We start from the raw sequence: 22,798 nt of genomic DNA, 5'->3' as shown, positions 1-22,798 counted from the left end.
TACAGAGATTTAACTGTCATTACACAATGGAATCATTCTTTTTTCTAGTGGAGATGAGATTCACGCAGTATAACCACCATGTGAGTGTGTACACTTCAGTGGCATTACTGTATTTATGTTACTGTGCAACCCCCACCTCCATCAAGCTGCAAAATGTTTTCATCACTTTAAAAGAAAACCCCTTCCATGAAGTGCCACTTACTAATCCCTCTTCCCCCAAATCCCAGGCGGCCACCAGCTTGTCCCTGCCTCTGGGGGTTCGATTTTCTGGATGGTTTTAGCTCTGTAACTCAGCATGCTTTTGAACTCCACCACGGTAGCCCGGATCAGTCTCTCAGGTCTTTCTGTGGCTGAATAATACATGCTTGCCTGTTCACAACACATTTTCTTCCTTCATTCACCTGTGGGTGGATGTTAGAGTTTCAGTTTTTTGATCAGCATGAACAGTGCTGCCACAAGTATCCATATGCAGAAAGTTGAGTATTTCTAATTCATGGGACTAGATACCACGAGGGAGGCTGGGGGGCATATGGTGACCATGTGTGACTTTTCCAGGTCCTTCTGAGCACTTCCTGTGAGAATCACAGTGTGCTTCCTTCCCAGCCAGGAATGCAGAGAGCGCCAGGTTCTCCACGTCCTTGTCACCACCACCCTGGTGGGTGTCGTGTGGCAGTCCTTCTAATTACCAGTGATGTTGGTCACCTTTTATGTACTTGCTTACCATTTGCATTTCTTATTTGGAGAAATGTCAAGTGCTCTACCTGTTATGATTTTGACGGTGATTGCATTGCATTGATAGATTGCTTTGGATAGTATCGATATCTTTAAAATATTAAGTCTTCCAATCAAGAATCACAGGATGCCTTTCCATTTGTGTAGGTCTTTCATTTCTTTCAGCGACATCTTATAAATTTCACTGTATAAGTCTTTCACCTCTTGGTTGAATCGATTTCTGGATATTTTGTTCTTTTGGACGCTGCTGTGAAATGCATGGCCTTCTAAGTTTCCTTTCCAGCTGTGTATCGCAGGTGTGTAGAAGCACAGCTCACTTGTGTGATCCATCTCGCATCCTGGAGCTTTGCTGAATTTATCTATTAGCTCACCTATTGTGTGTGTGTGTGTGTGTGTGTGTGTGTGTGTGTGTGTGTGAGAGAGAGAGAGAGAGAGAGAGAGAGAGAGAGATCTTGTCACCCATGAATGGGGATAGCTTTATTTCTTTTGCAATTGAATGCCTCTTATTTTAATTTTCACCCCGCTGTATCTCCAGTGAGAACTTCTAGTACATTGCTGAGTAGAAAGAAGACATCTTTGTTAGTTTGAAAATTGGTTTTAGGGGGAAAGCTTTCATTCTTTTGATATTTTTTGTAAATGCCCTTTATCAAGTTCAAAAAGTTCCTATTCATTTTCAGTTTGTTTTTGTCACAAGGGTAATGGATTATTTTTACGTGCTTTTTCTGCATCAAGTGAAATGATCATGGTTTTTCCTCCTTCATTCTATTAACATTGATTGGTGTTTGCATGCTATGTTACCCTACCCTCCCTTGGGATAAATTTCATTTGGTCTTTATAGACTTTTAAAGATGCTACAGAGACCGTTTGTGGTGGATTCTTATGAGCACATCACTGATTTGTTGATAATGTGATGAATGGTACAAGCCTTCTCAGACAAATAATATAAATATATGCACAAAGTTTGCCTGCCATTTAGTTCAGGATCTTCAAGATGATCTAAGAAACTAACGTGTAAAAGGTTTGAAGCAATGCTGCTGCTAGCTTTACAGGGAAAAATGTGGTCATTTCATTTTAACACTTTCTGATTTTTGTCATTTCTTGTTACATTTAATTTTATTTCTGTGTAAACGAATCAAAGAGCCTCTGCAGCCACACCGTGTATGACTCAGGACCCCCCTGGAGATTTAGGAAAGCTCCCATCTGTGTAGCAGATGCAGCCCCCAAGTCTTGGCCCCCAGAGCCCACGGGGTCTTGCATTGCTTGGGGGTGACCCTGCCACCCCAGTGCCCTGGTTTCTGGGAAATGCTTGCCCTCCCTGTAGGAGGTAAGTGTCTGCTTCCTGGCTTCCCAGAACTTCCCTCTGCTTTGATTTATTAGGATGTTCAAGACATTTTCTGACTATTAATAGGCCAGACCTCCTGCTTTTATTGTCCCCAACCCTGTGACACACCAGTGACAGGCTTCAGTGTTTCCTGAGGATTTTATATGGGCTTTGATTTCACTTTATTGTGCTATACTGATTTACAACTTGTCAACACTGAAGGAGCCAAGGCTCGGCGAATGAGGATGAAGCCTTCACTGGAAGTGCCGTCCTTGGCCGCACAGGGTGCAGGAAGAGGCTGACTTCAGGCTGAAACGATCTTCAGCGTCAGCGATGTGATCTCATCGTGGGGTACCAACAGAATGTATGGTCACAGAAGTTTGACTTTCTAAGGAGCCACTATATTTGGAGCCACTGTTCTTCCCTTAAATAGCAGTTGATGGATTTGAGAAGCCCAATAGGAAAACCCCTGGTTTATCTTTAAGGGATGACTTCAAGGAGACACAGACTATATGGACCGACACAGTAGGGAGCTCCAGAAACCTCCTTTACAAAGCCAGGAGAGTGCCAGAGACAGTTAGAAAAATTGCTTCTTCCGAAGTCTGGGCTGCACGGAAGGCTTTCAGGTGTGTCAGGCCCTTGCTCCCACGACAGATGGATTGTCACTTTCCACGGCAGGCCTTATCTCCTCTCCCTCCTCAGCTGCACTGCGGCTTGAAAGGGTGACAGCTTTGCAACCATGATAGCCATGAAGACCAACACCTCAGCCACCAAAGAAGACAGAATGCCTCATTGTAGGGAGTCTCAGTGTCCCACTTGTCTGGAAGCACTCTGGAAAGCCCCATCCGCACACTTTGTTGTGTAACCTGGCTTGGAGGTTGCTTAATGCAGACAGCTTTATCCCCCAACATTTGTTGAAAATAATCCATGGCAATGACTCAACTTGGCAGCTGCCCGGGGTGGCAATGCCAGGGCATGCAAGGAGCTGACTAAAACCACAAAAAGGACAGTAAGGGGAAAGAGATAGCTGCTGGAGGCTCAGAAGAGCTCAAGTATGTTCCTGGGAATCGGGAAAGCCAGGCTTGCCCGTAGGGATTGGTGCATACTGGCAGAAGCCTGAGAAGGCCCTCGTGTCTTTCCTCTGCCTGACCTTGAGGCTGCACGCAGCCGGGAAGTAAAGGCTAAGGCAGAGCTGCGGACTGCTAGGGTTGCTCTTGTGATCCCCTGTCCTCACGGGGCCCATCTGCAAAGGCTGCAGGCCTGGGGACTCAGTGCTCATGAGCAAATTTCCACGCAGTTCGTATTGGACCATAAAATGTACTGAGAAGAGACGACAGAGCCCCCTACCGTGACAACTGTTTTACAATGCACAACAATTACCCAGCATTAAAATTTTGCTTTCTCAAGAATCAATTGGTTTGCCTAAAACCAACCCAACAAACCATGTAGAATGTCCATACAGAGCAGTGCCTCCTTGTGCCCTTTTTTGTTGGGCCGTGGTATAATTGCGCATACAGAAGAGTGCAGTACTCACCATTTATGGCTCTAAATGGGCACATTTATGATAAAAGCACTGGCATCAGAAAGCAACATTTCCAGCCCTCGGAGGTTCGGCTCCTGCCTCTTCTGGCCCCTTTCCTTCCCAAAGGCCATGTTTGTTGTGACATTCAACACGTAAATCAGTGTTGCCGCTTTTAGTTAGGACTAGCACCTGTTAAGGAATGTCCTTAAAGTGCCTCGCACCTGCATGGATCTGTGGTATGAATTTTACATGCACAGCCATCAGCTGCCCCTCGGATCAAGGTCAGGACGCCACAAGTGCTCAAAAGTCCCCTCCTACCCCATGCTCCGTCCCTTCCCAATCCTGCCCCTTTAGAGTTGCCTGCAGAATGCATCACCCTCTGGGTTTGTGTAGGTAGTATCCTCAGTCCTGTCCTCAGTCCTCCAAGTGTCAGGTTAGGTTAGAGGTTAGAGGTTAGAGTGAAGTTGGTGACTGGGGTGGGTTTGTTCCCCACCTCCCCAGGGACGCTTTCAGGGATGCGCTGTGCACCTCACATTTGTACCCCCCCCCAGAAGACACAGGAGGTAGGGGACCATGGGCCGCGTGTTCTTCGTGGTGTGAAAATTGATTGGGGTTCAGCCCACTGCTCTCCTTGGAAAATTTCTTAATCAATTTTTCTCGTAACATTTTCAAATATGTTATTTGCTTAGATGCTGAACATTGTGACATTTCTGAGTCTTTTATCCTTTCTACATTTATTTCTTGGAATTCGTATATAAAAATGGGTTTCATCTATGGCTCCTTAGTGCCTTTAAAATACACTTGAAATAGCTGGATGTGGTGGCTCACGCCTGTAATCCCAGCACTCAGGAGGATCGTGGTGAGTTCAAGGCCAGCCTGGGCTACAAAGTGAGCTCGAGGCCAGCCTGAACTGCATAGCGAGACCTCGTCTCAAAAAAGACAAAAAAAAAAGGAAAGAAAGAAAAGAAAAGAAATATACACGTGGAATGGCAGGGCAGGTCCTTTATTCTTTAATTTTCCTGGACAATATTGAGAGCGCATAGGGTGGTAGGTTCCCTGAGTTTGCTGTGTTTTGGTTTGTGGCCGTGTGTATTTTAGTGCTGTTGTGAATTCACGTGTTTAAATGAATACTTTGTGCGTTATAATTTTGGGTTTGAAGGGGAAAGCTGTAGAAGCATATCTGAAGTGGAGCTTTCTGTGTTCCTCCTGATAGCTCCACTCTGGATCCCCGGACTCTAGTAATTATTTGTGGTGGCTTCTCTACCCCAGGCCCCAATTGCAGCGCATTGAGTGAATCTGTGTGTGCCTGTGGTGGGCTGGGTGTGGACGCAGCCTGGATCTCAGCCACTTTATCACTTTATCCCGAGGCGATTAAGGTGACCTGGCTGAGATAACTGGAAGATGTGGCCCAGACCCCAACCCGGTACCCTTGGTACTTGGGTTCTCCCCTCCTCTGCTGTAATCCCGAGGGTTCCTGCTGACTCATACCCCCAGCGAGGCTGGAAAAGAAGCAGGCACGACCATGCTGCTCAGTCTGAAAGGCCTTTGAGCTCAGCATTGCAGCAGAGGCAGCGGAGCCTGGTTTTTGAGAAATCGTGAGAATGCTTTGCGATACCGCATCACAGTGACCTGAGGCCAAGCAAATCCGTGCTCGGTGCTTCTCTTTCCCTTTTTCTCTTTTGTTTGATCCGAATTTTCTGTTTCTGACTTTACTGCATGTCAATGTTTGTTTCCAGCGGGTGTTAGAGAAACCCGAGGTAGCGTGAGATTCTGAATTCTTTCGGTGCTTGTGTCTGATTGAAATTGATGTCGTGGTTTCTCACCTGGGAACGATCTCGCTGTGTTGACCGCGGCTGTGATGACTACTGGATCCTGAAGTTTGAATACGGCCTTAAACAACTGTCGCCCGAACCTTGTTTTCGTGTAAGATCTTTGTTCAGTTTTTGACTTTCTGCTCCCTCTCTAGGTCCAGCCTGGATCTGCATTTTTCCCTTTACAGCTGTCTTCTGATGGGGCAGTCTTGTTTTTCAGAATCTTGAGGCACAGAGGATGACATGAATGGCTACAGGGTCACTTTTGGGGAACTTCTATTGGTGAATGAAAAGTCTTTGAACAAGCGCCTCATAAATCCACAGTGTAAGGAAGGATTTCAAACATCAGAAGAGTTGAGGAGTCCAGGTAGATTCTCAAGGAAAACAAAATACTAGAGAGAGACCCCAACTCTCAGCTTTTCTGTACTACTGTTCTGAATTTCACTGTGCCACCAATCTCTGTTGAATGATTATTGCAAGTTCATCGTGGGCTACTTAGAAAACATGGAAGAGTACTTACAATTTCCATGTTGGCATGGATATGTCGGCATGTCTTTTTTATAATCTTATTGTTATATATATCATTTTTAAAGTGATTTGGAGTTTGTATTGTGCATACAGCTCTGGTATGATTTTCCACTTGGTATGTCATATACTTTTCTGTTAATAAAAGTTATTTTGGAGTATCCTGTGGTGGCCCCTAACATCCTGTAAGAAGCCTGTAACACCACTACCCCACCTTTGACTTCTGGACTTTTATTTATTCTCTATTATATATCTTGACACAATCACTGCTGACTATGTCATGTTTGGTGGCACATGCTTCTGGAGAATGCATCGTATTGTGCTGTTTAAGTCTCGGTGAATAACACTTTTCCATGTGCTGTCTGCCTCCCGCCCGCCCTGTAGTCTTATCTTTTATTGCAGGAAGTTTGTAAATTTAAAAACAATAGCTTTCTTATGTACAAGCTTGACTGAGAGTTTATACATAGACCCCAAACAGGTAAACATTACAAATCCTGATGATAGCAGTTGACAGTGGAAATGCTTATACTCCGTAATGCGGCTGGTGGAGGAGGGTGGAGAGAGTCGGCTGGTCACACTTTGTTCCCGGAAAGGCATTTGGGAGGAAGCCAGCTACTTTTACAAATATGCCCCATGATTTCAGTTTTATGTGCTCCGCTTAACCTTTTTTGAAGTGGTTACTGAAACAAATGTATGTAATACGCGTTAACAAATTAGCATTGGACCAGGAGTATAGCTCAGTGGCACAAACGCCTGCCCGGCAAATGTGAGGTTAAAAACAAAGACAGAGAGAGAGAGAGAGAGAGAGAGAGAGAGAGAGAGGAAGGAAGGAAGAAAGAAAGAAAGAAATTAGCATTAACTCCTTCAGTTAACTGAAGATGGGCAATTCTTTTTCTCCAACGATGTTGCTAGAATTTTAAAAAACTACTGATCTGAGCAGTTTACCTTTTTTGAGTAACCTCGATTGTATCCACCCAGCAGGCTGCCTGGTGGGCAGTTGCTTCTCTACTTAGTGTTCTTGTCACAGTAAGAAAACCCTAAAAATCATCTCTGGGGCTTTTTTGAATGACTTGAGTCTCCCATAGTCAGCATATTAGCAGCCTGGTCTCGGAGAGCACCTTACAGTGTGTCTGCACTCTGCACCCATGCTGTGCGGCTTACTTCCGGGAGCTGGAGGCTGATCACTGACCAGGGCGACACCAGGACAGGTGTCCATTCTGGCAGCACAAGCAGTGCCATCCCGGCAGCTGTGACCAGCTGAGTCACGGGGTCCTAAATTGCATTTAAACAAATGTGAAGAAAATACAACAAACACGTCAAGTGTGACTTAAATTGCAAGCACTGCAGAACTAATTGGGGTGCTTCAGGATGGCCTTCATTGCTTTTTGATCAGAGCGGCAGTCCTGCGGGGGGATCCCCCTTTCTTCATTCTTCCCGTTTGGAGGCTGAGGCAGCTGTTCTGTGACTTTGCCCATTGTGTGTGCGCGTCCTCTCTCCCTGGTTCTCCTGCCCACACCTCCTATAACCGCTGTGTCTCCCTTGGAAGGGGACAGAGTTATTCTTAGCAACACTCCGCAAAAGTAGAAATGGCAGGGGATCTCGAAGGGCTATATTGACGGGAAGCAGGAACCATAAAAAACAGCTCTGGCGTTCAGCTTCACGCTGTTCAGAATGCAGACCTGTAGCATAGAGAATGAGGTTATTCAGCTTGTGAAGAGGAGGGGAAACTCCAAGATGGGACCTGTATCTTGTATTCAAGATGGGCTTCACTGCCCGTCTTGGAATAATTTGTTGATGCTCTGTGCTTCTATGGCTGGTGTCATTCCACACTTCAAGAAAGTCATTACCTAGCTAATGGCTGGGATGACCAACGCACTTAAGAGCTCTGCCGAAACTGTCACGTCAGCCAGGATGGAGGTAGGCGGAGGTGCAGGAGACTGTTTACCCGGCTGCTCAGGCGGAAGCCTCAGGAACCTTTTGGAAGCTGGAGAAGTACGTTCATGAGCTGCTTTGCTTGTTGGAATTTTTTAGGAAGTGCTACTAAAACATTATTCTAAACGGTGGTATAAATTTTAAAAAATTGGTAGATTCATAAAAAACACAGACCAGCCCATTTACAGAGTGAGTGAGTTACCACAAGAAGAATGTTCATTTAAATGTTTGTCCAACCAGGCTCCGCTGGTCCCATGACTTTCTAGATGGTATCACAGAAAGTCACGTTAGCACCCAGGACCTGGGCCAGGAGTGTCACTGGGCTGGCTGGGAGGGCTGTATTCTTGCACCTAGAGCTGCCCAGTGCTGCCCAGATTCTCTTTGGTCATTTAAATCCATCGTGGGTATTCAGCGTCTGTATAATAGGAGACACATATTAAATGAAGTTAAAAACTAGATCTACCTAGCATAAACCCCCAATTTTGTCATTAGATAGAAGAGACATAAAAATTGCTCTAATAAATTTTGCAAATGTTATAAAGGCTCACAATCAATTTCAGTATTATATCTTATTAGCAGCCAATTCATAAGCCAGCACTGGCCTGTGACCCATATCTTAAGGAGCGCTGGCCTAGACTTAGAGACTGTAACTTTTTTCCTCTTGTCAGTGACCCTAATTTTTTCTGTATTGCTTGTTGTCCTACTAGGGTCTTTTCTTTTTAAGGTGAATTGAACATAATCACTGCAAGAATCATTAGGCTAGGAGCTGTGTCTCTTTTTGAGTTTTCTAACAAAAAGAAAATGGAGAATCAAATGTGATATTCACATACATACATGTGAGTCTGTGACCTATTATATTTTGAAGCTCAGGATCAGAGCCTTTTAACAGGTGGCTGAGGGCCACATGTATCAGAATTTGCTAGAGTAATTGTTTAAAAATGTAAACTCCTACACACCTGTCATATATCTGCTAACTCAGAATTTCTGTGGTTTCCTCTAAAGAGTCTGAATTTTAAGCTTCTCATACGCAATAAAGTTAGGGAACTAAGTCTTAAGCTGTGGGAATCTGGAGTGATAAGTTTGACTCACACGCTCTGATGGTAAATCATAAATGCCAAATTTGAAAATGCCCTTTAATGCAAATATGTCAGAGCCTCTACTGTGCTTTCACCAAGCAGCACCTTTCTAACACATATTAACCACCTCCCTGCTGTCCCAGCCATGTGCAGATGATTTTGGGAAAAAAGCTCATGTTCTCGTTTTATGGAGACAAAGAACACACATGTACAAGTAAAATACGGTTATATCCTTTCATCTGAATTGCAGATTTGTGCCTCATATCTGTTCTGAAGTCTTCCCTGAACTGTCATTATATGATTTGATTTGTAATTAAAGAAGTAGCCTAGCTGTAGGGCCCACACAGGCACACAGTTGTCATAAATGGAGTGGCTTAAAAACCCGGGGTGCTGTAGCTTGGAGGCGGTTCCCAGAGATTTGTTCCTGAGGGGTGCTGGAACTTTAAGACACAGCACCTGTTCTCATGGGACTCCTCATTAGTCCAGGGGGTGGCCCTTCAGCTCCCTGGCCTCCCGTCTCATTGCGTGTCCTCCTGTGCGGTGCCATCTGTCGTGGCAGGGAGGGGCTCCTCTCAGCCAGCCCTGTGCTCTAGAACCTCCAAGGCTGCGAGCTTTATTTTTTAAAAATGAAGAATACAGAATCAGTTACCTTGTTATACCAGCAGGACACAGCCTAATATTCATCTGTATTTTCAGTAGTACGAACCTCATCAGCATGGAAACATATAATACCCTCAGATGTTCATATGGAATTCACCTGTAAGAAAAACATCACACCATGGGAGGCTCACGGTGTTTACCTGACTAAGAAAGCAGGTGCCACCATCACCAGGTCTTTAACTTGTGGTGGAAATCACTGAGGAAAGAAGCAGTTTATTCCTGTTTGTGGACAGGGTCAGCGTTTCCGTGTGTCACATCTGTTTGTGTTGATGTGTTAAACACAGAAGAGGGTGAGAGAGGCGCCTTTGGTCCTGCTTGTTAGAAGAATGCATCCTCGTGCTGACATTCCCTCGTCCACCCAGTGTGAGGAGATTAGTCTTCCTGGGACTTTTCTCTCTCCCCAGTACACTGATAACTGCCCAGAGAAAACAGCAAAACCCCACAGATGTGACCCGCGCACAGGGACTGTCACAGCCGAGGCTGTTGTGGGGTTGTGTGGGTGCGGGGCGCCCTCCCTTGCACCTTTGCCGTGCCCCTGTGTCCCTGTCAGCCGCTGCCACTGCCTGGCTCCGTCTCTTCATCTCAGGACGCTACTGCTGCTGAGAATTGTGGTGGGAGCCCCAGCAGTGGACCGGCCTGGACTGCCAGGTGCAGAGTTGGCAGCGGGTGACTGGTCGGCAGTTAGTGCTGGACAAGGAGGTGTAACAGAGGCTCACCTGTGGGTGCCCTGGGGTCAGGCTTGGGATCCAGCTGGGCTCTGGCTCTGTGATGTTACGTGAGCAAATCATGCAGGGTCCCCCACATTTCCGACCTTGAGAAGTGGGGACTGTGACGGATACCCCAGAAAGTAGCTGCCGGGATGAAATGGGGCTCAAGGGTAGACATACTCACCATGCTCAGCATGTAGTAAGCTCTTAATTGGTGTGGCATCCAACAGGCATTAGTATTTTTATTGAATTTGATCGCTTACCACTTTCTGTGCTAAAGTAAAAATACAAAAACAAACAAAAGTGTATGACCTTGGGTTTGGATGTGAGGCCGCAACCTGGGTGATTGTTAGCAGCTGGCTCACTTTGGTATACATTTTTTCAAAAGAGGATTGGCAAACCAGGGGCTGTGTATTTGCTTGGAAGGTTTTGGGAATCTGAAACTGGGCAGTGAGACACTGCTATGGTTGATACATTGTGTCAATTTGAGTTTAGAAGTTTAACTGAGAGACTCAGCAGGGAGTTAGGATCCTTACTTTATAAATGTCCTCAGCCTGTGTAAAAAGAGGGCACAGAGATTTTGCAAGTACTACATCTTGCCTGGGGGCTCGAGGATGGCCTGTGACAGACAGTCTAAGGGAGGAAAGGAGGTTTGCTCTCCCCGCCGTTTTGTTCTGGGTGCTTTTGCTGGCTGCTGCCTTGAAGTGTTGCCCCTGTGCCAGGCCACCCTGCCTTGAAGCCAGCTGATTATGGACTGGAACCTCCACAAACTGTGAGCTAAGTAAACCTGTCCTTCCTTCCTTTTGGTGTTGGGTGTAGCAGCAATGAGAGAGAGAGTAACCAGGGCAGCCACTTTATAAGCCTGAGATCAGAGAAAAGGCCTCCAAGAAGAGGTCGGAGAAGCGGCCATGTGCAGCAGGCTGCCAAGGCCCAGGCAGGCGCTGCTCAGGGACAGAGTGGCCGTGGCCTTTCCAGAGGAGGGCTGCTCTTCCTCGTGTCCTCACCTTGCTTTCAGCTTCCGTTACTGGTGACAGCATAAGGATCGATGGAGGAGACACCCCTGCACTTTGCACTGTCAACCGGAACCCTAAGGGCTGTGTCTTTGCTCTTTGCTGCTTTACTGTCCATAAATATGTGGTCACCTTTTGGGAGTAAATTGCTTAAAGGATGTCTTTAATTTTCTACATTTAATCCATTCAGCCAACACAAATCACAGTCTTCCACGCCCCTCCATCCTGGCTGGTCCATAGTTGCTCGGCATTGTGACAATCAGGTGAGATTTTAGAGACCATCTGAGGGGGACGCGGAAGGGAGCAGTTTCCACTCCATCCTTCTGCAGCATCTCTTCCATCTCCTTGCAGACCGATGCTGGAGGTTTCTAGAGTCCGTTCTCCTGTGGCAGCCTCATCTCCTGTTCTTCGTGCCCTGGTCGCACAGGTCTTCCTTCTGTTCTGGAGAGCCCTGTGCGGTTCCCATAGCAGGTCTCACACACCTGTCCCCTGAAGCCACCAGCTTCTCCCCTCTGCACCCACCCAGGGCCTCACTGTCCTTCAGATTCCTAGAGAGTGACCCTTTCCTCTGTGGCCTGGACCATTTTGGCAGCAGCTCATTCATCTATTCCCTTAGGACCTTCTTTTTTTCCTTGGTAGTTTGTCTCATGATTATAATTACGTATGTCATATCCGCCCCACTCAGGGGCTGGGTTTGCTTTGTTCAGAGCTCTCTCCCCTGCCTTGCACCATGTGAGGCACGAGGTGGAAGCACAAAGGTGTTGCATGGATGCAAAGGTGTCACTAACGGACCCCCCATTCAGTTGTGGCCAGAGATGAAATAGCATAGTGAACTCTGACTCTGGCACCGTGGTCCCCTGGCTGTACCCTCACTGGGTTATGGGCAGCGATGGAGCTGTGATTGTGTTTCGTGTGTGCCCCTGTGAGTGAGTACACACATGTGTCTTTAAATCCAAGCCCAGCATTGGTCTAACCTCCCTGCTGCAGGATTCCAGTTTCTTCCCAGTGGCCTGGGGACTCTGGTTTCATTAGGCCGGCAGTTGTGCTGGGCGGGAGTGGCTTTCCCTCACATCGGAAAGCAAACTGTTTGTCACATGCAGATGCTGGAACACGTGGGCACCAGAACTTGCAGTGTGCAGTGGGCAGATTACTGCACAGGGAAAACAGGAGGAGCAGAGGAAGGGGCCGGGGCCTTCCAAGGCCCAGGGGTGGCGCTGTGTGAGCCGAGAGTGAGGTGCTGCGTGACCCCAGGACAGTGGCTGGCTGCGGCTGAAGGGGTTGGGAGCTCCGGATTAAGTGCTGACTTTGATGAGGAAGGAAAGCATTGGCCACCTTCAGATGCCAATGGGAAGAAGCAAATCTAGTCTCTCTGCACTGATTTTTATGATCTAATGGTGCCTGAGGCCACTGTGGAGCCACTGTCCATCACCAGAATGTCACGTGAGGGAGGCAGTCATGTGACAGCTTGGTTTGGGTGTCATGCAGATCTGACCTCAGTGTCCGCTCTGATCACCACCTGTCCCTGAGCCTCAGTTTCTCCATCTGTGAGGCAGCTGTGCAGCACCACTGATCTCATGCAGACAGTGCTCAGTGGAGACTGTTCTCCAAGTGACCACCCAGGTCCCGTGTGTGGAGGGGGCCTTCTGTGCGTGATTGCTGTCACTGTGTTCTCCACGGTACTCCAGAGGGCCCCGGGGATCTGTCCTGTGTTCTGTCCACAAGAGGCCTGGACAGGTGGTGATCAGGGATGCCAGGCTCGCTGTGACCCGGCCTGTGTTCTCTGGCCCTGTGAGCTGTCTGGGTGACGTGAACAATGCCCACCTCCTGAGTGCTGTGAGGCTTAGGCCTATTCTGCCTCCTGTCATAGGCGACACAATGGACAGATTCCACCTTGATTTCCTGGAGGTTTGTTAGCAAGAAGTCATCCTACAGACCGTGACTGCACACAGCCAGCACTTAACTAGTGCAGTGCCTAACACGGGTGCGGGAGGGGCTGACCACTTTGGGCAACTCTTTTCTTCATTCAACACCCCTGGATTTCCCTCTCTTCTGCTCTTTCCAACCAAGACCCGGGCACTAGCCAGCCTGATGATTGCATATGCTTTTGCACTAAAAGTGAGGTCTGAGGGTCACTTCTGATTGATGACTGCATCTGAGGATTTTCATTAAAACCGTGCATTGCCTGGAAGGTTCACAGTCACAAGCACGCAGATTCTTCGCTGGCATGGTTAGGCTTCTCTGTGCATTCCAGAGCCTGGAGGAAGCTGCAGCTGAGAGAGGATGGTAAGAGCACAGGGCTGCTCCCAGACCTCGGGCGCTGCACCGAGTAACCCTAGCAGCAGGCTCCCTTGGTGGGGCAGTCAGCTTGCTGGACTCGGCCTGCTGTGTGTGTGTGTGTGTGTGTGTGTGTGTGTGTGTGTGCAGTCACATAACTCATTCCTTGGAATTCTCCCATGGAAAAGCAAAGGAAGGAAGCGAGGGGAGGATGGGGCGATCGCATCCTGTACCCTCTCGGGGTGTGGCCATGACGCCGGCCAACAGGACACAATCCGGTGTGTTTTTTCACTTAGGATCCCTGAACAGCGATAAGCCCTGGTGAGGGGCAGGAGGGGCCCGCAGGGTGGTTGTTAGCGGGATAGGACTCTCTAGGAAGCTCCTTGCTTGCACCCCAGCTGGAATTTATTTCTAGAAGGTTTGGGGAAGAGGAGGCTTCCAGAGCTGCCCTGGGATGCCGAGAGCGCTGGGACTCCAGTGCTGGCCTCTGCTATGAATGAAACTGCTGGACAGCTGAGCCACGTGAGGATTTGAGGATTGTGTGATGGGCGACAGTGTAGCTTCCCAAACCTGGTTGGAGATGGTGCAGTTCACCCCTCGAGGGCAGATGGGAACCATGTGGCACTGGTGGAGGTAAGGAACAGGAGACTCCCAGAGGAATTCCATTCTTATCTGACCCTCATCCTTCCCATCGCCTTTTCTGAAACTGGATTCAGCCGGATTGACAGCCCTTTCTGCCTTTCTCTTTGTCAGTGATTAGCTGTCGTCCTTCCCCAGCTTGGTTAGGGACAGTGACTCACATGCTCGGTGGTGTCTTGGCCGTGGGGCACAGGTGAACAGAGCTGGGGTGGAAGTGTGCAGAGCCCTTGTGGTAGCCACGCGTGCCGGGCTGTGCATGTCTGGGTCTCCCTGGGTTACGTGGAGGACTTCTCTGCGATGTTAAGGATGGGTTTTGCCTCAAGAATGCTTTGGAAAGTGGCATTACATTGAGCCTAAATAGGACATGTGACAGGGTATCCACCCCTTGGAAAACTGAAGTTCTTTCAGAGAATGAGATGTTAAAACATTTATTTGTAGAGTCAAGTGTCTGTGGGCAAGTGGTCACAAACTTTCTAGAGACTTTTGCTGTACTGAGTGTCTTGCAACAAAACTTTGGGAATAAAATGGTTGTTTTTAGATACAATCTTTGTGGTAACTGCACCAAACTGTGTTTTCTAGGAACCTAAAATCGACCAACATGCATCTGCTTTAGTTAACTATTTGCAACCTGCTACAGATTAGTTTTGTTAAATGAAATTTTTTATCTTAGGTATAAAATGCCACTCAGAGGTGCTCATGGGAGCAGGGGTGTTACTTTTATTGCCATTTGGGAGGCAGTTGCTATTTAGTGTCCTGGACCTGGGGGTGCTGACCATCCTGCCCACGCCAGAGACACCCTCCCAAGGAACCAAGCAGTAAGACGACAGGGGTGACCTCGCTGAGCTGTTTCCCGAGTAGTAAAAGGTGATGTTTTAGTAAAGGCTCAGGTGAGCAGCCTGATTTCTGGAAAGGTCTTTCACCTCTGGGCAGAGACCTGTAGGAAGACGGCGCTTCAGTGAAATCATTCTTTAGGATCAGTTAGCAGGAAATGGTGCAGAAGTATTGCTTCCACATCTTCTGACGTTTTCAGGCTGAATTCGATCCACCCCAGCAAATCTTCGATTCAGTAAGAGTAATCTCCTCCTTTAAAGAAAGTTAGGGATTGCAATTCCTGATCCATACATATGTACTCCTAGCCAATGGAGTTTTTTTGTGCTGAATGTTGCATTTTGTAATCATTTGTCCGATTCTCTTCAGACTCCCATTAGTGTTAAAAGGATTATCTCTGAGCTGAGGTTTAACAGATACATGGTTATTTTTTAAGTGATTAGAGGAGAAAAAGGAGGTTGTGTATCAAACTCGCATTATGGTTCCTGGTGAATTTGCTGAGACAGATCCTCGGGTGAGCTTGTGTGAGGAGAAGGGCACCTTCACCGGACTCTCTCAGGCCAGGCTTGAAGCTCACTAGCAGACATTGAGCTGGGGTGACCTCCACTGGAGACTGAGTGGTGTGGGGGCCATAGGTGCAGGATCTGTGGGACAGGGAACCCCCGGCCTGCACAGTGTGACTTCCCTGAGGCTGCCTGGGCTTTTGGCAACTGTTAATTAAGAAAGCAGAGTTTAAAAAGAAAGAGAGAGAGAGAGAGAGAGAGAGAGAGAGAGAGAGAGAGAGAGAGACAGGGACAGGGACAGGGAGAGGGAGAGGAGCAGAAATACAAAAATTAAATGAATGCACTTCTGTTTTAATGTGTGCATATTTATGAGAAATTAGATGACAATAAAATTTTAAACTAAGGGAATGAGTTTGAAGAATTTTGCTTTTAAGTATTAAAGTAAAACTGAGCTTCCTTCAAACGAAGGAAAACAGATAAAAACTATAAGCCCTCAGCCCTGGACTCCGCACGCCAGGCTGCAGGGCTCTTCCCGGCCCTCCAGCCAGCCACTCCTGTGGCCATTTTCTAATCGAGGTTTGGAGTCTGCATTTTAAGGCTGGCCCAGGACTATGAATCCTGTGCATCCTGCAAATTCAAGTAATGCAATTTAAACTCCTATCTGCTGTCCCCTCACAGTCACAGCTTGCAATGTCAGTGCCAAGCAGCGTTATGTGTCCCCAAAAGACACAGGACACCCTTCTCTTGGCAGATGGAAAGTCCGAGTGGTCACAGCGTGGTGATACAGGAATCTCACTCACAGCGTTATTGTTTTACTGAGTTACTAAGGGCAGAGAATCGCAGCTTTGGTCGCCACTGATTCAGGCCATGAATGAAGTCGGGGTGGTGCTCCTCCCGCACGGAGGCCGTGGTGCTGTTTGCACGTGCGGCTGTGTCTGCACAGGAAGGCTGGTGCCAGGGGCCGGAGCTGCACCTGGCTGCAGTGCTGGAGTCCTCCCCTGGAGCCCTCCTGCCTTCCTGTCGCTCCTGTGCACACAGCAGGCGAAGGGCTCTGTGTTTGTTCAGCGCTGGTCCTTGTCATTTCCCTGCTTTAGATCCTCCTCTCTGTGCGTCCTCCTCAGAGTGGAACCCAGGCTCCTCGCAGGGAGCCTTGAGGGGCGGCTCTCCCCAAGGCCCTGGTCCCTGGGCCCAGACTCGCCCCACTCCTCTGTTCAGCTTCCTCATTGTTAAAGGAGGCGGATGTCAGGTTCCACCCCAGGGAAGTGTGGTTTAAGTCCTTGACCCTAAGCTGCTCCGTTAAGCACTCATTTTGTCAAGGGAGGAAACTGCAGAAAGAACAGAGAAGGAACCCTTAGACCCACTTCAGCAAGCACCACCCAAGAGTTTGGGTTGACCAGAGATGATAAAACACCATCCACAGGTGGCTTAGGAGGCACAGGAGCTGTGGGAATCACCTCTGCTCCGTCGGTGGCTCCTGCTTCTTTCACGGTGAGAGGCCAAGTCCCTACTCAGTGCGGGCACACAGCACCCCTCAGGACAGGACCACCCGCCCCGCCAAGGGCTCTGGCTTCCTCTGCCCCGCTTCCCGCCTCCTCGCTCCTCTGCAGCCTCTCGGGCTCCTTGATGGCCGCAAAGATGTGGCCGTGATTCTCCCTCTGGGCTTCAGCCCTGGTGGTACTGTTTGTCTAGGACTTTCGCCAGGTATGGTTTGGCTCAGTCCCTCCCATCAGCCACTGTGCTTCTCTGGCAGTTTCCCAATGAGGCCTCATCCCACTGCCCTGGTTATAACTATGACCCTTCCCCCAGCACTGCTGAGCAAGCTGTCTCCGTAACTCCATCCATCACCCTGTGACGTGCTGTCCTACCTGCTTGTATGCCTGGTACGTTGTCTGTCTTCTCTGTAGAGTGTGAATGCCAGGGGGTGTAGGATTTTAGCGTACCCCATCCGCTGGTGTGTCCCGAATGCCTGCTGCTGTACTGACACGTGGTTTTCAGGCTGGGTTGGATGACAAATGTCTTAATAGTTTCTCTTGACTCTAAAGATGTTGGTTTATATTAGTATTATGTTGTTAAAAATACAAAAGAGACACAGCCTTCTCACCAAGGAATGCTGACAGCTTCTCAAAGAGGACTCTCTCGTTTGGAGCAGAAAAAACTGAGAGCCCTATTCCAAATTCTGTGGTAAGCCTGTATCAGGTGACTCAGTTTAAGCTCTCAATCTGCTCAGCAAGGATTTCCTATTGCAATTGTTAATATGGACACTCTTCTTTTTTTTAAATTTGTGTTTTCTTAATTAAGTTTACTGGATTCACGTAACGATCACACTCATCACGGGGAGTTTGTACCCGCTCATCGTCTGTCTCTTCCCAGAGTTCCTCTTTTCTCCCCGTTCCCCTCCCCTCTCTCTGATCTGTCTTTCCCTCTTTATTTGCAAAGCTGTTTCCATTTTATCTTTTCCCCCTTCCCGCCATTCCCCTTTCCTTTAGAGCAATGACTTCCTATTTCACACTACTTATTACGTGTTTTGGTTCTTATTTATGTTTGCAGTTTCTCACACCAGGAGAGAGACTTCAGCTGCTCTTGTGCTTTGCTCCTTCATCTCCTGGGCTCCGATGCTCTGCTTCTTTCTCAGGGAAGTAGACATCACAGAAGTAATTACAGCTTCAATAACAGGATTAATTGGAGTAGCCCTGCAGAATAATGTTTAAACCTGAATAAAACCACTTTGGGAAGGCACTATGGAGTGTTCATATATGGCAGTTATTATGCTTCCACACTATTCACAGATTGGCGTGCATGAAAGTGAGAAGGCATGGAGAGCCGTGTGTGTGTGTTTAGATAAAACAGCCAGCCAGTTATCCCTGTAAGCAACGCAGTCCTCCCAGTGTCTTTGGGTGCTGAAGTTCCTCATCTGAAATGGCCATGCCGTGCATGCGCATCCTTGTGTTTGAGCCATCTCTGCACGGGTCGCAGTCCCTGATACAGCGTGACTGCTGTGTAAAGAGTGGCCTGCTTGTGGCATAAATGGCAAAGGAGAAAGCCTGTGCAACTTCAGTGCAGGTGCAGCTTTTCCCCCAGTGCACTCTCTGCAGTTGGTTGAATCCACGGATGTGAACTCTGTGTCTGTGGAGGTCTAGCTGTGAAGGAGGCACGTGAGATATGAAGGGACTTTGCGTGCCCCGTAAACCCTGTGAAACCACATTGGATTTAGAGAAGGTGTGTGTGTGTGTGTGTGTGTGTGTGTGTGTGTGTGTGTGTGAGTGTGTGTGTAACAGGCTCAGTGTTTCCTTCTCTGTCTCTTTACTCCACTGGGAAGTGACCCTAGGTACCTGAAGTCTGCCCTTTCTATTATAGATGTTCCTGTCTCTGCACACAGACACTTTCATCCTGGTAAGAAGGAGGTAGGAACAGGACAGAAGGGGCAGCAAGGGAGGTCAGGAGCCACGGGCAAAGCCATGGACACCGAGTGTGTGAGGCCCAAGCACAGCTGCTGTCCAGCGCGGGTGTCAGCCTCTCCATGTGGAAAGGCGTGGCCGGGGGCTGCCTAGGAACCAGGCGCTATGCTTAATGTTTGTAAGTGACCAAACTTCCTTTTAGGAACATCTCAGTTTACTAAGTAATTTTATGAAATAACACAAGCAAGCCTGAGTTTAATAAGAAAACTTACTTGTGTGCTTAATAGCCGTAAATGCATGTGTTCACAAGCACACACACATAAGTGCGCGCACATACACGTGTGGTTAGTAGGCTGGGATACTACTACACGGTCTAACCAGAAAATAGGGAGAATATTTAAATTTAAAAAATTATCGCAGTAAAAGGCACTGGTCCTTGCAAAATTCTGTTCCTTGTGTTGAGCACACGTGTGCACCTCGTTCTCAGCATTTTCTGGAGCAAATCTGGGGTCCTCCTTGTGACATCCTTAATGGCCTGTCCTGGCTGCCTCAGTGTCCTGAACTGACTCTAAACGTTTCCCTGCTGTGGTCATCTTGACTCTGGGGTGGAGCCGGGAGTTGGGCGGTGCCAAGTTGCGTGGCTCAGATGGATGAGGACACAGAGTCCCGTTTTCCCAGGGCTGCCGTCCTGTGGGATGGCGCTCAGCAGCGCATTCACTGTATGGTATTTTTTAATTTTCCTGAGCCTTATAAAGGCATTCACAGAAGTGGACTTCCGGAACTGCTTCAGAAAGTGACAAGACAAAATGTAAATAATTAAAAGAGCAAAAGGAAAGGTGATAAGAAGCAGGCAGATTTTGTGGGAATGAGAAGAGGAAATAAAAATAGTTCAGGTGCAGTGTGTCCGCGGCCTGGCTCCCCAAGGTGAATATGATTATACATGTTGCAAACATGCACTAATAAAAAAAGAGAAAAAGTGCTCTTTAGAAGTGGTAAGATTGATGAGGTAAATGTGCTTGAGGTGAAGGCAATATTTTGAGGAAGATTAATCGCAGTGTCTTTTACTGTCATCAATTTTAGAATTTAAATGGCCACTGTGTTTGGGGATCAGCCTTAGGATTGGCGATTGCCGTGTTTTATTCACCAAGTCACACGAGTACCTGAAACACGAGGGCTGTGATTGATTGACTGCGGAGGGCACCGGCTGCAGTCGGGGACGCGCTGTCCCACCCCTGTACCATGTCAATTGCCATCTTTGCAGTCCACCCTCGCCGGAGCCCTGCCTGATCTAGCTGTGACAAATATCGCTGAGGATCACATCACAGGGCTGATGACTCCACAGAGCCACATCCTGAGCTGTCTAGGGCTTCTGTGGCCTGCAGACCACAGGGCAGACACCCCTGGTCTAGGAGGAGAGGGTCAGGATTAAGGAGAGAGGTGACGGATGGAAGGAACGGCTTTGAGGTGACCATCGTAAGGACAAGTTGATCCCTGGGCAAGAAGGCACATGCTAGAGATGGACACAGGAAGGTGGGGCTTGCAAAACCCGGTCACTTGAGGGCCACAGGATACAGGGTCCCCTGCCCCACGTGAGGCGCTCGTTAGGTGGCATCGTGAGGCGGTGAGGGGATGGCTTTGGAAACCCTGTTAAGAGAAATGGGAAAGGAGGTGGCGGTGTGTAAATGGAGCAATTGGTGGTGGTTTTGAAGGCCGGTATTTCACTGATTTTTCAGTAACAGGAAGAAATATATTATAATTATCTCTGTGTTACACTTGCCGGCCATTTACAATTCTTTCTTTGGTGTAACATTGTATCCTGATCATTCTTTTGCACTGGGAGTGTTTTTAGAAGGTGTTCATAGGTGTTCAAATGAAGGTAAAAAGAATAATTCATAAAGTCTAGGAAAAGTATTTTGTCCTCAAAACAATCTGCGAGAAAAAATGTGAGCAGAGAAATGCTATTGCTGTCGGAGTAGCCCGGGCTAGACTACAGTCCCTGCAGCCTGCACGAGGGTTACTTAATCCACTCTGCCTGAAGGAAGAAGGCCCTCAGTGTGCCATGCCCATGGGCAGCCAGGGCTCTGCTTGACAGCGACGAGAAAGGGTGACTGATGCTCGTGGTGGGGCTTGCAGAGCTCATATGAAATAACTTGGTTAGCTGGTTTATTTACAATGTAGGAATTTTATATTTGCAATTAGCAGGCTGCCACTCAAGGGGAGAAGTGTTTGTATTTGTCAAGGATGGTAAGTATTGGAAACAAGAACAGTGGATGGCTTCTCCTAACCCACCCGAACTGATGTTGGGATCAAAGTGAAGCCACCAGTAGCTGACCAGTACATGTGTGACAATCTGAGCGTCCGTCTGTGTGTCGTGGCCACACGGCTCACCAGGTTCCTTTCTAAAGGAGAAGCAGCTGCGCTCGGTGTCTAACCTGGAGCCATGTTGCTTGCTCAGAGGCTCCAGGTCATCCCGGGCAGGGTGACTCTAAGCCATCGAGTCCTTTACAGGTGTGGCTTTCACCCAAGAAGGAGCAAGAGGAAGAGCAGAAGGGTGCGGAGCCTGCCCTGCTGCGGGGAAAGTGACAAACAGCCCTCCCACAGGTGCACATGCTGACTCTCGGCCCCCGACCCCTGCTGGGGCCATGGCCTCTTCGATGCAGGGAATCTGAGGCTGCCCACACACAGTGAGGTTTCCTCCGCAAGACGAAGTCCAGTGGTCAGGCAGCACGCAGCCTGCCCTCAGTGGCTCCAGGATGTCCTTCAGATCCAGCAGGAAATGACCACCTAGCTGCCTTCCAGGTGGCAGCGTGTGCATTGGGGCGAGCTGTCCTCCTGCACTCCCCGAGTGAGGGCTTGGGAGGGTTGTGCTTTCCCTTTCCTGAGGTCAGCGGTGCTGTTTTGTGGCCTGCACAGTAAAAGCTCCGAGTCTTAGATGTGCAAAATGCAAATGGCGTGAAAGGACCAGTCCTCTCAGAGCGCTGTGGCTCTTGCTATGCTACCCGATGCTCTTTGCAGGATTGTCTGGGGCAGTGGGCCACGCCGAGAGGCACTGATTTCTTTCCCGTCTCCTACCCTACCTGCTGTTTCCCCAAATAAATGAAAACATAGACACACGCAGCGTGATCATCTGTGGGAAGGAGTCATTAACCGTACTGGTCACTAATGTTTTCCTTTACACTTATCTGTTTTACAGGTTGTATTAGTCTTTGTGCTAACAGAAGGTAGGTTCTAATTAAACTAAACAACTTTGCTTGGTTCTTTCCAGATGAGAATTCTCCAGCCAACTTCTGGGATTCTAAAAACAGGGGTGTGACTGGAACCCAAAAAGGACAGATCGTGTGGAGAATCGAGCCTGGGCCCTACTTCATGGAACGTGAGTAACCGCTTGTGAAATGCATGTTCAGTACCGAGTGTCACGTGAGTGTGTGGCAGACTGTGGAATCTTTTCTGATGTTATTTCAAAGGTCCTTTGTTTTTATTTATGTCATGAAGTCCCATATTGGAGAATACATTGTTTTAGAAAATGCTCATTAGGGAATGCACACAGATTCTGAAAAATACGTATATGTATATACCATAAAGATATATATATATAAATTGTATTTTTACATACACTTGTGAGTGCATGGTATATAAAGTATATAAAGTATGCCTGGCTATTTTAATACTTTACAAATTATCGATATACTTGTAACTAATATTTAATTATATTAATTTGTAATTAATATTTGTAATTCTTAATGCAAGCAGAAAGAATAATGCAAGATTTTGGTCAGTGTGAGCATTTTATTTGCATTCACAGTACTCCACAATTCTTTTTGCCAGCAGCAGAAATGTGAACGCTTGTAGAGTACATAATTAAC

At 47.8% G+C, this 22,798-nt stretch overlaps 1 protein-coding gene across 5 annotated transcripts in view; it reads left to right on the top strand.

Moving 5' to 3' along the window:
• The window catches only part of Hecw2 (HECT, C2 and WW domain containing E3 ubiquitin protein ligase 2), a 345,745-nt gene that overhangs the window by 205,272 nt on the left and 117,675 nt on the right, over nt 1-22,798 (top strand). For 4 of the 5 annotated variants that reach the window (XM_063259473.1, XM_063259475.1, XM_063259474.1 and 1 more), the window contains exon 3: nt 22,201-22,308. In XM_063259473.1, the coding sequence (XP_063115543.1) occupies nt 22,201-22,308 (108 nt within the window). Of the gene's footprint in view, nt 1-13,873; nt 14,204-22,200; nt 22,309-22,798 lie in introns of those variants that run through there. The other variant, XM_013145265.3, reaches the window with a different exon arrangement.

The sequence above is a fragment of the Cavia porcellus genome, unplaced genomic scaffold (genome assembly GCF_034190915.1).
Source record: "Cavia porcellus strain 051 isolate PalLab524CR breed Dunkin Hartley unplaced genomic scaffold, mCavPor4.1 scaffold_12, whole genome shotgun sequence".
In the NCBI taxonomy this organism is placed as follows: domain Eukaryota; kingdom Metazoa; phylum Chordata; class Mammalia; order Rodentia; family Caviidae; genus Cavia; species Cavia porcellus.
The sequence above is the reverse complement of the archived record's forward strand: the minus strand, read 5'-3'. Positions and strand labels throughout refer to the sequence as shown.